At 41.8% G+C, this 14,777-nt stretch overlaps 1 protein-coding gene across 1 annotated transcript in view; it reads left to right on the plus strand.

Annotated features, from left to right (window-relative positions):
• The window catches only part of CDH23 (cadherin related 23), a 416,648-nt gene that overhangs the window by 254,381 nt on the left and 147,490 nt on the right, over positions 1 to 14,777 (plus strand). The window contains exons 16-17 of the mRNA XM_081189581.1: positions 2,677 to 2,782; positions 2,877 to 3,004. Coding sequence (XP_081045707.1) covers positions 2,677 to 2,782; positions 2,877 to 3,004 — 234 coding nt within the window. The remainder of the gene's footprint in view (positions 1 to 2,676; positions 2,783 to 2,876; positions 3,005 to 14,777) is intronic.

Here is a 14,777-nt window from a genome sequence, read left to right on the forward strand (position 1 = left end):
CAAGCATATGAGAAGGAGAAAGCTTGGAATCCCTTCCATCTACTCCTTCAGATGTTTTATACGACTCTTGCAACCTACCATGCTCCACAGTTCTTGGTGTTTGCTCCCCATCTTTTCTGCCTTACTATGTACTTTGCTAGATATCATGGCAAATTTTTGAAAGAGGTAGTTGGGGTTCTGAATGTGAGGTTGCCTAGTTCAGGAAGCTATGGTCATTACAAAGTGAGTCCATGCCACCTCTGAATTCAGATCCAACTTCTAAATGAGTTGCTGCTCCTTGCCAATCCACATACCCACACCCACCCAGCAAATAGAGTCTTGCCTATGGGGAGGGCAGGAGGAATTGGTGGCAAGGAGGCCAAGCTGGAAACCTGATAGGCCTTATAAGCTTCAGCCTTAGAGCCTGGCCACTCCTAATTAGGGATAAATTTGATTCTGTTCACATTTAAAGGTGGGTATACCTAATTCTCACTTTCCAAAACAATGTGGGAACTGAGCCACGGCCAGACTTTGAAATAAGATAAAGTGTGCATTGAAATGCATAAATTAGTGAAAATGCATTATATCAGATTATTTTGTTTTGCAAAAATGTGTGTATGAGGCAAAGTTGCATACAAATGTGTATATGAGGAGAAACTCTCATTAAAACGAGGACTTAAAACAAAAAAAAATGAGCCCGAGCTTAAGGCCGAATTTAGACCTACAAGCATCTCCTTCCTCTTTTTGCCACCAAGGCTGAATTGGAATAAGTAAACTTGCAAGTTTGTGGGATAAATCCTGAGCTTTTTATTGAGAACCCTCTAAGAAAGCTTACAAGGAAAATAAGTTCATTATGAGGTGACTCAGGTAGCTCTCACTATGCTTCAGGTCCAGGGTTTACTGAATCAGATTTCATTGCCCTCCAAGTGATTGGGAATTCCCTTGAGGCTCTCTGAATTTCAGTGACAGGATTGGAAGGGTGTTATCATTTGTCTAAGTAACCAGAGCACATGAAGCAGGGAGAGCTGTCTTCCCATTACTCCTGAGTCCCTGTATCCTCTCCACTTAGGAGTTTCTTGTGAAAGCTGCAGCAACATAAATGCGCCATTAAAGCCTTACTGATAGGAGCAGCACTTCCATTTGGATGTGTTTGAAGTGCATGAGTTGAGAGCACATCCCACTTCAGCCCTTGTTCATTGGCATTACAAAGCTTGCACAAGCTACACAAATGTACACAAAGCAATGAGCAGAGCAGGGAAGAAAGTCAGGAAGATTTTCCATTATTTGAGCTGCTCAAAATGCAGACTCAAAAGCATATGCTCATAAGAAAGAAGAGATTCATCTGAATGCACTCATTACTCACATTATTCTCTTTTGAGTCATTCAAGAGAGTGACTTTTGGGAGGAAGGCAGTTGGCCTGTATCTTGCTGATACGATCCTAAGCTTTCCCCTTCTGGGAGGCAATAAAGATTACATGTTTCCGTGAGCACTGTTTAGAGTAGCCTCAGGGTGTGTGTGGTTTTAAAGTGATCTTCAGAGTGTTTTCACACTGCACAGCTCCTTTCTGATAAACTGATACTCTTTGTAGGCAGGCAGTTTTCACCATCAAAAAGGTTTCACTTGGTGAGCAAGGGAGTTTCAGGAAGGCTTGAGCCTGCTACTTGGTTTGTCCAGTCAGAGTTATTCCCAGCCAGCAAATCTTCCACAGCCCATCATTGGGAGCAGATTCGTTAGGTGGAGAAGTGCTCCAGCCCCCTAGTCAAAGTGGCAACTTAGCTTTTCCTTCCCAAACAGCAGACCTGCTCTTGAAGCATTGGGCAATATTGCTTATAGCACCTGTTCCAATATAATGTAGAACCTAATCAGTCCCTATTCATTGAAAGAATGATTTCCTCACAATAAAATTGACAAGTGAAGCACTAAAAGAAAAAAAAGAGGGGGGAAACCATCAGCAACCCTACCCAGAATATGCTGCGAATTTTGCTAGAATTTCGTGGGAAATACCCGAGAAACCAACTAAAGCTAACATTTGCATTTATGCATTTCACACCTCTGTGTGGAGTGAAAAGTTCCAGGGACAACACTTAGGCTTCCTTTTGGAGAAGAGATCACTATAGGCATATGGTGTTTTTGCAGCATTTGGTCCATTTATAAATATACAAGTAGGGCATAGCTGGAGGCAAGAAGCATGAGCTTCCCTATAGTAGTTGGCAAATCTGTTTCCCCATGTCAGACCCTCAGAAAGGTACTTGCATCCCATGGCACCTTCAGCTTACAGCTCATCTCTCTCCCTCTCTCTTGTTTTCTGTCTCTCCCAAAACTGCTGTTATTGAGACTTAATTCACACACAAAGATGTTTGATCAGTCCCAACCTGGTTCAGGAGTGGGGAAGTATACACCAATTTCCCTCCAATGGGTCTTCCAGGGATGAACTCTATACCTCAAGCATTAGCTCCTGTTGAGGAACCATCAGTGAGCCATTCCTGAGCATTAAAATTCCCCAACCAAGAATATGGCTGGCATGACTTGGCCAAACTCCATAAGAATATTCATACTTTTGTTTATTAATGACATTTATAATTTATTTTATTAAACACTTGGTGGTTGTGCTACAAGATCTTGTTATCTAAACGCTCCAATAACAGTAGGTAGGTAGATTAGATTAATATTAAATTATTTCTTCCATTTTTACCTAGGCATCAGATGAAGACTCTCCTCCCAACAACCAGATCACTTATAGCATTGTGAATGCTTCTGCATTCAGAAGTTACTTTGACATCACTTTGTCTGAAGGTTATGGAGGTGAGTGCAATACAGTGCATGTGTGTGCATTATGGTTCGACTTTTAAAATGCCTAATGTCAATAATTGCCAACACAGGCTTCTTGCCTTTTCAGTGATAAGCGTTGTCCGCCCTCTGGATTATGAGCAAGTTCCCAATGGTGTTATTTATTTGACTGTAATGGCTAAGGATGCAGGAATCCCACCACTCAACAGTACTGTCCCCATCACCATAGAGGTGTTTGTAAGTACAAACAATGCCTTCCATTTACGCTTCCCAAAATGTATGTTCTTGCTCTGAGCACAGGATATGGTTCTCCTGATAATTGTTTTTCTTAATTCTGTTTTAGTATTAACACTGCAGTGTGTGTTGTTATCGAAGGGTGATTCCAGATGAATATTTATTGTGGAATTGTTAATAATAATAAATAATAATAAATTTTTATTTATATCCCGCCCTCCCCGGCTGAAGCCGGGCTCAGAGCGGCTAACAACAGTAAAAATAACACAGTTTACATAAAATCACAATCAATTAATTGAAATACATTCTAAAATCAATTCATTCTAAAATCAATTCAGAGTCAGATTAATGGCAACCATTGGGCTAGAGTTCTGTGAGGATTACAGAAGGAGGGGGTCAGACTGTGCCTTGGTCAAAGGCCTGGTGGAACAGCTCTGTCTTGCAAGCCCTGCGGAAAGATGTCAAGTCCCGCAGGGCCCCAGTCTCTTGTGACAGAGCGTTCCACCAGATTGGGGCCACAGCCGAAAAGCCCTGGCTCTGGTTGAGGCCAGCCTAACCTCCCTGTGGCCCGGAATCTCCAAGATGTTTTTATTTGAAGACCATAAGGTCCTCCGTGGGACATATCAGGAGAGGCGGTCCCGTAGGTACGAGGGTCCTAGGCCGTATAGGGCTTTTGTTGCTTCTTATACATGCAGTGGCGGCACCAGGGGGGAAATCGGAGGGTGGCGACAGAAGGAGCAAAGTGTCTTTCTAGGTAGGCAAGTTGTGTCCCACATTTTAGGATCTCTGAAAGAAAAATAACAGTATATATTAATGACAGAGACCAGGCTGGGGGGGGGTAATCAAATGAGAGTTTTAGTTCCTTCTTGCGGGGTGCTTGCCTCCTCTGTTCCCCTAGCGCCAGGTATGCATGCATGCGAGTTGTTGTTGTTGTTGTTGCAAAGCCCATACAATGTCCTGGGTATCGAAATGCCAGCCTGCATTCTTCTTCCCCCAATTTCATCCAATCCCCCCCCCCCAGGATTAAGGTAAGGGAAAAACAAATGGTTGTCAACAAACCCATTTGCAATATTTCAATGACCCATTTGCAAATTAAGCCCTTGTCTAGAAGTACCCTGACTCTCAAAAGCCACAGAGCAAGGTTTGTCTGCTGCTTTCTCTTCAACCTTCCTTAAACCCACTCTTCAGCTGGAAAAGAAAAGACTGCCAGAGAGGCTTACAGATATCACCAACAAGAGAGTCTCTGCTGCCCTCAGGCTTGCAATCTAGAAGAAGAGCTCCATCTCTCTCCCCCCCCCCCATAAACTAAGCAGCTAGATGACAGTCAAGGGAAGAGCCTGATGAAGATGGTCTTTCAACAGAGCCAATAGAGATGGAGTAGCCACCAGATCTTGTGGTAGTAGCAGAAAGAGAAAACTTCTGGAGTTATAGACTCAAGACCTTAATACTCCCTGGACCTTAATATTCCCTTAATCTGGAAGGTCACAGTTGATTTCTATTTGGTCTTTTCTTTAAAAAAAAGAAATGAAACAACACTCCTATGCATGCCCACATTCCTAAGAATGATTTCATCCTTAGTATTCTTGAAAACTGTCGCCTTGGAAGGACTTCCGGGGTGGCGCCATCGGTAATGACAGATTCCCTCTGACTCGGAGGGAACCGGCTCTACGGAAATCGGGTCTGTACCGCTACGGCGCAGCGGGGACCCTTCAAAAATCACAGGCGGGTGAAGCCTGTGACCGTAGGACTCGGCGGGCACCGTTTGCGCCCCCCCAATTGGCAAAGGAGCCCGGCAATGGGCTCCGGAGCGGAGCAGGGAAGTGGCGCGGTGCTGTGAGTCGTCTGCTTCTTCCATGGAGCGAAGCCGCATAGCTGTTGCCGGAGAGCGCTGCCTTTTTCCTGGGACAATTTGGCATCTAAAATAATCACCCGTGAGTACTTAAAAATTGAACAATTGGACTTCAAATAAGAACTGGCGATTAGAAAGGAATTGGACTTAAAAATGCACCTTAATTTGGTACTGAAACGGGAAGGTCTAAACAGGAAGTCAGCCTTCCGTTTCCTTGTAGTCAGAAGAAAGCAAAGATAACGTACACCAGAGCTTAGAAAATCACTTTTAAAGGATCGGTTTTCACCATTTAAAATCGTTGAACCCCCCTTCGGTAGCAGGAGAAGAAGGGCGATCTTTTTTGGACTGTTTAAACCTGCAGAAGTGAGTTTAAAGTAAAGTAACTTTCCACCGTCCTGACCCTGGAGCGGGGTGTCAGAATTGACATTTTGAAGCTCATTAACCAGAGACAAATGTTTTTGACAGATTGTTAAAAGAAGAGTAACATTGTGATTCCACTGTTTCCTTTCGCATTTTAAAGGAACAAATATTGACAAAATATCTTAAAGAAAGAAACTGTGTTGCTATTGTCCTTACAAGAAAGAATAACCAGAAGTTCTCCCCCTAGAGGGGACCGTGAAACAGTAACCAATTCTAGGGAGCTTGCAGCTGTCAAGATTACAATCGTGGGAAAGGACTTGTGACCTTGCAGGACAATGTTTTCAGAACCACTGTTGGGTGCTTTCTGTAAAATAAATGCCCTATTGGATCAGTTAAGTCAGAAGATGGATTTGATGACTAATGCGGCCAGAACATTTGAACAGGTAGTGGGAAACTATATGGAGCCCACCCAGGAACTTAAACAGGAGTGTGTCCTGATAGAGCAGATGAGAGAAGAGGATGTCGCAGAATCTTGGACGCCAGAGATGGAGGGACTTTTGGCCCAGCAGGAAAATGAGCCTTTGGATGTGACAAATGAACTTGGAAAAAACCAGATTAGGAAAGACAAAGTTTGGATTGATTTGGAAATGGGGGGTTGGACTGACCCCCCTATGCAGGGATGTTTGGACTTTCCGAGTCTGGCAATGGGCCGTCAGAGGTTTGGAGCTGTTGGGGCTTCCAATTTTGGAGGGAATTTGAAAAAATACCATATGGAGTCTAGTCTGGACTACGGGAAAGGGGCTGATTTGCTGAAAAGGGTCAAAAACACTACCAAGCTGGAGTTCCCACGAGTGAAAGGAAAATATGAAGAAGAGCTGCGGAAGGGACATGGAAGAGACTTGAAGGCCTCGGATATAAGATCACCAGGTTAATGTGCCAGACTAATGGGATAAAAAGGACTGACAATCCCAGGACCGGGGGGAGGGGACGCTGGAAGAAGATTGGATTGTTTTTATTTTTTCTATCATTAGGAATGTTTTATAAAATTGATGAACATTGGGAAAATGCTGAAATGAAATTACTTGGCTTTTGTAAAAAATGTTTAAAGAATTAGGTAAAAAGGTAATGGTTATGAGAAGTTGGTAAAAATAAGATTTAAGTTTTAAGGTTTTTATAAGATAAGATGAAAATAGAGCAAGGTAATGTAATGACAGAATATTATGAATTATGGAAAGGATTTGCTGTGATAATTATTAATTAAGATACAAGAGATGGGAGGAGGAGGAGGCCATGGAAAGAAGGTAATGAAAGAGGAGAATTTGAAAATGATGGTTTTATTTTTTTTCTTTTTCTGTTTTTGCCTTTTTTCTTTGTAATTCTAAAAAAATTCTTTTTTCAATAAGTATCATTAAAAAAAAATGAAAACTGTCGCCTTGCTTTGCAACATTCACTTGAACTCCCAGCTGTATTACTGAGAAAGGCAGAAGCTGAAACATTTAACTAAGCAGTTCTAGGCATATCTCTGTTTTCACATAACTTGCCCGGAGGCAAGGCCTGTCTTTCCGTTTAGTCATTGTACAGCACCTACTTGCTTTAATTGCTTCTGCACTCTTGGCTTTTAACTACTGGTTCTCAGCATGGCCCAAGGCAGGTTGCTCCAGCAGCCCTGCCACCACACAAATATATGGTAAAGTATTAGGAAGTGAACGCGTGGGATGAAAAAATGGTAGTTATACAGTGGTACCTCGGTTTAAGAACAGCCCTGTTTACGAAGTCCACAAAACCGGAAGTAGTGTCCCGGTTTGTGAACTTTACCTCAGAACGGCTTTGGTTTCAGAACGGACTTCCGGAACGGATTAAGTTTGTAAACCGAGGTACAACTGTACTGGCAGCACTGAACACTGTTGCCATTTATTTGATCATGCACAGTGTAAATAATTATGGAGTCATGGGAGTTTATCGCATCAATAGCTGCAATGTTGCAACTTGTTCACTGGCATGCATCTGCATTAAAATCAGGGCATATGAATCCCCAAATGTTGTTCCTCCGGAGATGACCTGTTTATTGAGCACTTGTCCTGATTTCCTGCACAAATTTTGCACTCAGGTTATCCAATATCCACTCATTATTGAACATTTGTCCTGATTTGTTTGTGGAGAGGTTGTGCAACTTCCCATCATGCAGTTCTTACTCCAAGCCATCTCTGTGTGTGTGTGTGTTTAAGTGGATTTGTTGCACCAGAGTGCACTCATGTTCTCTGGCCTTAGTTGGAGGCATTTTTTTCAGAACCTCAGTCGTGTTCGCTGGCCCCAGTCTCCTTTCTTTCTCAGAGGAAGACTTGGAAAAGGAGAATGCATCACATGGGAATCCATCATTCTCCATTCTAGGACTTTCTAGTCCAGAGGATGTGTCGTTACTCAACTTCTCAGGCTCAAAGGGCACCCCCTGCTGCAATACTTACTGCCCCTTCCCTGACTGCAGGAGGCAGCTTCTGCAGAATCAAGCAATGGTCCTTTAAGAGACACAGATAGCTCATTGGAAGTGGCAGGCTTAACATCAGGCCCAGACCAACCAGCCTCCACAAGACCTCAACATGCTACTGAGGCGGCCATAGTGTTCTGTCCAAGGTGTTGACAGTCTGCTCTTTGCTATGTCTGTTGTGATCTGGAATAACCTGCCTTGACCCTTGCTTTACTGTATGTGACCCTGCATTTCCAGTAAGTGCCAATTCTCCAACCCATCGTCCCCTGGGAGCCTTAAGGTGAGCCAGGACAGATTGTTCCTAGGACAATAAGATAACGAAGGGATCAATAGCTAAGGGCATAACAGAAAATATGTAAGAAATCAATAATAATGACAAATGTTGTTTGCAACAAAATGTTGCCCTTCGGAGTTCTCTCCGCCAAGATATTCCACCCCATCCTTCCCCCACAGTAGACACTCAGCATTCTCATTCCGCATGGGATGGTTTTGCTTGGTTAGCAGGGTCTGGGTGTACAAACAATGGTGTTCCTCCAGGCCTTCTAACACCTCCCTGTTATGCACAGATAGTGCTGTTTTTACTTCAGAAGGGTAGGGCTTTGGAAAATGAGTTTATTAATATAGATGGTTGTGTGATTATTATTTATTTATATCCTAGTCTCTGCCTTTATGCATTTAAGTGACTGTCCTAGTGGTCCTAAGCATTTCCTTTATTATTATTAATTATATTTGTATACTCCCCTTCATCCATAGCTCTCAGGGCGGTTCAAAGCATAAAAATACAAGATAAAAACACAAAATACATAATAAAAACAAAATAAAGCAATACCCCCTTCCCCACCCCTCACACTACTCATCTAATTAACAACCCCCTTCTTTCTTCTCCCCCTAATAAAGAAAAGTTCTTGAGCCAATGCCTTCTTTTCATTTCTAGCAATTCTGTTCTTCATCCTTTCCAATCTAGCTTTTGCTCCTTTCATTTAACGGAGGCTGCTCCAACTCATCTTTCCAATGAACTCCACGCAGCAAAATCTAACCATCTTTTCTTTGTGGGTCTTCTTTTTCTGTCTCTTCTTTGAGCCTTTGATGCAGCTGACTGCTCACTTCTTATTCCGCTTTCCTAGCTTTGGCTCCTATTGTTTTCTCATGGCTTTCGTCATGGCTGTCTCATCGCTCCCTTAAGGTTTCTCTCAGTGGCTTCATTTCTTCATCTTCCTCCGCTTTTTGGAGGAGTGCATCAGGAATCAGTTCTTCTATGTGGTCCCATTGGACAAGCCCTTACTGGCCTTGTCCCCTCCAGATGTTGTGCTGAGTGGGGCTGCTGAGAGGGCTGGTCCAAAACACTTGGAGGCACCAGGTTGGTTAAGGCTGCATTTATACATTCATTTGGTTGTCGGGATAGGAGTGTGTCAAATCTGCCTGAAGGTTCCATGTACAAAAATCAATGCAATTGTCTTCACCATCACCATCAAAATAGTACATTTATGCTGTTCTTTTCCTGATCTTCCTTCCTATTCTTTACAGCTTACTGCTTTTTTGTTATTATTATTGCTTCTTGGCCATTTTCAAAATCACCCACATTTGTTGCTGATAATGCTACTGCTTGTTCTTCTCATCAGCTTTGAAATCTTGGAATACTTTTTGATTCTACCTGCATAGTCATCTCATTTTTCATCACTACAGTGGTACCTCAGGTTACAGATGCTTCAGGTTACAGACACTTCAGGTTACAGACTTCACTAACTCAGAAATAGTAGCTTGGGTTAAGAACTTTGCTTCAGGATGAGAACAGAAATCGTGCAGCGGCTGCACAGCAGCAGCAGCAGGCCCCATTAGCTAAAGTGGTACCTCAGGTTAAGAACAGTTTCAGGTTAAGAACGGACCTCCAGAACGAATTAAGTTCTTAACCCGAGGTACCACTGTATATCTAACACTGGCTCTGTTCTTTCTCTACATTACCAAAATTCATCTCAGTCTCCTGGTATTTCCAGCGTTGGTTTTTGCAGTGTACTTCCAGTGCTGAAAATATGGAATATGTGCCAGCGCATCTCCTTGTGAAGACCATTTCACAATGACGGTGCCACCGCTGAGAAGGCCCTCTTTCATGTTGTCACCTACCTCACTTCATAAATATTTTTGAAAGCAAGTTTTGTTTATTGAGTTTTCAGATATAACAACATGCAAACAAGAGAAACAAAGAGCAGCAGTTGTTTGCAGCACAATATTGTACTTCGGATAAAATGGAGTAGAAGGTTTGTTACACTTTTGCAGGCATCGTGACGAAACGTCCAAGAAAGGACGTTTTAGAAGTAAAAGTCACGTAAGGCAGCCTTAGCAACTGTTTTTTGGGAATCCCTTGGTAGGAGCTCCACAGCCCCTCCAACACACACACACACACACACACACACACACACACACACACTTTGAAATTTAAGAATGTATCATGCCTTTAGAAGCAGTACTTGGAATCTCATCCCTGCCCTCCTCTTTGGTAAAGCTGGTAGTACCTAGGAGCAGTGTGTGGAAAAGATTAAGATTCTACACTACTCAATGGTTCTACTAACTGTGGAACTTTAATCATTGGATAGTGAGTTAGAGTGGGTGGTGGTGATACCCTTGTTTGTAAGAGCCCTTTTCCATTTGTGTTCCAACTGGCACTGACAGCCAAGTTCAGAGAAAATCCTGCCAGCAAGTCCTTCAGAAGCTGGGAGCACGTGCAAAGAGAAGGAAGAGGGGAAACACACTGGGTGTCTGACTGCAGAACGACTTCATTTCCCTCTGTGTGAAGTTCAAGAGGATTAAATGAGTAAATTCTCTGGTTTCCGTCCCTCCCCACCACCAGAGATCTAAAGGTGCCTGAAACCAAGCCACTCTGATTCTGACATGAATATCAAATGCACATTAGCCCTTGAAGTGATTGAAATTATCAGTCATTCAATCAATCACAGCCAGCTGTTTATTTTTCAAATGCTAGCTGTCCCCAGCTGCTGTTGTCCTGAATCCTGATGCAAACATTCTTATCAGGGATAGTGATGTACACAAATATATATTTATTGGTAGCAGAGTTGTGTTACTGTTACTCCACAGGATTAAACCAGATTGTCAAAGCACAACAAGTATTTTGATTCAAGAAAACTCAAGCTCAAAATAAAGTATCGGCAGTGGAGTTTGCTCTCTTGATAACCTTTCAATCTTAGCTGCATCCTAATAAGATCTGACTTCCAAGTGGCAGCAATTTATTGACCAAAGTGTTGGTGAAGATCATTGTTGCTACAAGATTTGTCTGACTTTCTCTCTTGTCCCCGACATAAGATTGGAGGGGGGAGTAAGAAAGAAGCAGCAAAGGGGTTTAATTGAGGCTAAATACCTCCTTCCCATAGCTGCTCTTTGGACGGTGTAATCCCATCTGTCTAAAGACCACACTTGAAAAGGTCATTTCCTTCTAGTTGATTTTGTACATGGGTGATTTTTAAGTAGCTGTCACATTCTGCACTTTTGACCAAAAGGAATTTTCTCTTTCAACTGGAAGGGGGTGGGGGTGGAATATGATGATGGTGATGAATTGTCTCACAGTGGTACTTAAGGAGCTGAAATGAAGGAACTAGTATGATTGCATGTGTGTGAGAGAGAGAGACTGTCTAAGATGGTCCATTTTTTCAGCCTTAGCTTGTTGATTTTTAATAAAGAAATGAAACTCGTGTTGTAGATTTTCCATTAGGGGACAATAAGCTTTCATAGAGGGAGTTACTGAATTAGAACTAATATTAAGCATGATACCAGCATCCTTGGAAATACCACCACTAATAAGTTTCTCTCCAGTTCTCATTTGCTGACATTCTAGGTGCCATTTTGTTCACTGAGCCAATAACTTTAACTACGCTTAAGTATATCATAAAAGAGACATATTCATTTGTGTTGGACACTGTTGATTTACAAACTTCTTCATCCCAGAGCCACTGCTAGAATTTCCTGTCTGGTGGCATAGATTAGTAAGAGAGAGAGGACTGAATGCTTGCTGGAAATCCAGCTCCTTGGAATCATTAGGCCAAATGTTAAAGTCTCAGTTCTACTTCTCTGTATGTTCAAAGGCTGAAGTACTTTGTCTCTCGCCAACACAGTGCTATCCATGAAACTATATCCAGTGTTGTTTGTGCACAAGGGCTCTAGAATAGCTTGCAGAGACTTAAAAGGGTTTTAAAGGAAAATATAGCTTTCTAGTAGCTTGGATGGCACCTTGTAGGCCTTCTTCTGACAACTCCTGCAGCCCAGCTGGTGCTAAACATATTGCTCTGCTTTCTTTTGGGCTACAGCAGTGAAGCTAAACTTGTCTTGTCATCTGGGCAGCCTAGGACCTCCATACACATAGCACCGGGACTGCACCCCAGAGAAGTCACTTCAGTGCTGCTAATGCTGCAAAAACAACGTGGGAGGCAGCAGTAATGACTTCCCGGTCTCTGCAGACACAGCAGGCGCTGTGATTCTTTAGTGGTTTGACATCGCCCCCTAGCGGTACACTTCATTATTGACAGATTCCAACAAGTGTCCAGTCCTGGGCACCACAATTCAAGAAGGACACTGACAAACTGGAACGTGTCCAGAGGAGGGCAACCAAAATGGTCAAAGGCCTGGAAACGATGCCTTATGAGGAACGGCTAAGGGAGCTGGGCATGTTTAGCCTGGAGAAGAGGAGGTTAAGGGGTGATATGATAGCCATGTTCAAATATATAAAAGGATGTCACATAGAGGAGGGAGAAAGGTTGTTTTCTGCTGCTCCAGAGAAGCAGACACGGAGCAATGGATCCAAACTACAAGAAAGAAGATTCCACCTAAACATTAGGAAGAACTTCCTGACAGTAAGAGCTGTTCGACAGTGGAATTTGCTGCCAAGGAGTGTGGTGGAGTCTCCTACTTTGGAGGTCTTTAAGCAGAGGCTTGACAACCATATGTCAGGAGTGCTCTGATGGTGTTTCCTGCTTGGCAGGGGGTTGGACTCGATGGCCCTTGTGGTCTCTTCCAACTCTATGATTCTATGATTCTATGATTCTAAGTGGCTTGAAGGCGATATTTCAATGACTTCATTGCCCACAGCTGCAGATATTACAGGGCCATTCCTTTCTACAATGAAATGGTTCCTTTTTGTGGCCCTAGCACTACCTTGATAAGTTCAGTTTTGTAGGTATTATAGCAGAGCTGACACCCATAAAGTATAACTAGGGTTGCTGATTCTGAAAGAGACATGTATACATTTTGGTGTAACTGTGTTGCAGGTACCTGAAATGAATAATGAAAAAGTCTCCACAGACAGACTTAAAGCAGGTTGTTGTTTGGTTTTTAATGAAAGGTTGGTTGCTTGTCCACATGATAAAAGGAAGAAAATACAGGACATTTCCTCTCTGTCCCAGCAGTACTTAGTACGCCCTTTCTCTCCAGCAACCAGTAGATATTCTTTCATTTTGGTTAAATACTGAAGCTGGTATCTCAGTAACCTCCTGTATATGCCTAAAATGCTTCAGCATGCACCTAAGGGCTTTTGTAGTTTTCACCTATGGCTACAGCTATTGGATGGCTCTCCCTGCTTTTGAGAGTGAAGTATTCAAATGAATACATTCACACACACACCCATCTTCTCGCAGCAGAGAAGGCCGCTACCAAATCGCCTTATTCTCCAGTAAGCATTTCTCATATACACTTTGCTTAGATATGGGCGTAGAAATGTATTCCAAGTGGGGATTTAGCATCCTTACTTAGATGGATTTTCCGTGTTACTCTCTTCCTCCTCCAAGGATGTGCAGAAAAAGGTGAAGCTCCATGCAGTTGGAGCTATCCATGATGGATCTATTTTATAGTGTAGGGAGAACAATGCACAGTATTGGGCATTGCAGAAATCATGAGTGATGAAAAGCCTGATTAAAGACCACCTGCTCCAAGCAAAAATAGCAGAGGATGGCAATTTAATTATAGTATGATGGGCATCACTGGCATGTGAAATTACATAAAATATCAACTTTAATAGCAAATACATCAGTCAAAGTTTAAGGGCTAGGGTAGCAATTCCCTCTATATAAAAATGTGGCAATTTTTTATTCTTCTTCAGTTATAGCTTCAGTTATATCTTCTCTTTTAGACTAGGCCTTTTTCTTGAGTAACATTCAGAAAGTCTATGCTTAAATATAAAGCTGATTTATTTGTTTTTGTATATAATTTTTAAAAAATATTATGCAAATTGTATATATTGGTTTGAGACGAATTGAAAAGTAAAGTATCTTTATATTAATAAAGATTACAGTCTTTCTCTTAAAAACAGAAGATATTATATTTTTATTAAGCTTTACATTTTGGAATATTTAAAATACATGTATTCTTCACCTCAGATAACTGATTATAAAGGGGGGCGAAATTACTAGTAAAAAATTCAGTCATTTAATATTTTGAATAATAGCTGACTAGCTAGAAACTAGGAATGATTTGATATTTCATTACAGTATTTTAAGTCCTCCCTAGAACTGTTTTTCTTTCTCTAATAATGTTAATTATTTGATTGCAGAGCCACGATTGGGAAATCAGGTTTCTTTTGTCCCTCTGGAAAAAAATACATGCTAGAAAGTAAAATTTTAATGGGTAGGAAAATACACACACACACACACACATTTGTATACAAGCTTAACTAAACTAAGAAGGGGTGAGGGAAGCAAATAGCAAAGCTAGTGATAATTTGGGAAAGCATGCAAGGCAGGAGACTAATTCAGCCCGAACACTTTATGTTACACAGTGATCCAAGGATGTGGTTTTGAATCCTGTAAAAATAAAGTCCCATCCTAACAGGACGTATATGAAGTTTTCGGCCATTTTCTTCCTCCTGCTGCTGAAAGTTTATTTTCTGGCTATCCTTTAAAAAAAAATATACCCTTCATTGTGGATCAGATTATTGGAGAATGAGGGACATGGTTTGGTGAAATTAAATATTTAATTAAACCATTAATTGTCAACATTTTCCCACTGCAAACTTTTGTTTCTGAAAGGTTTTATGCCTACTGTCAGAACAATTAATCCCCACAAATGCTATGCTGAATGGAAACATTTTTATT

This window comes from Podarcis bocagei, assembly GCF_964188305.1.
Source record: "Podarcis bocagei genome assembly, chromosome: 4".
Taxonomy (NCBI): Eukaryota; Metazoa; Chordata; class Lepidosauria; order Squamata; family Lacertidae; genus Podarcis; species Podarcis bocagei.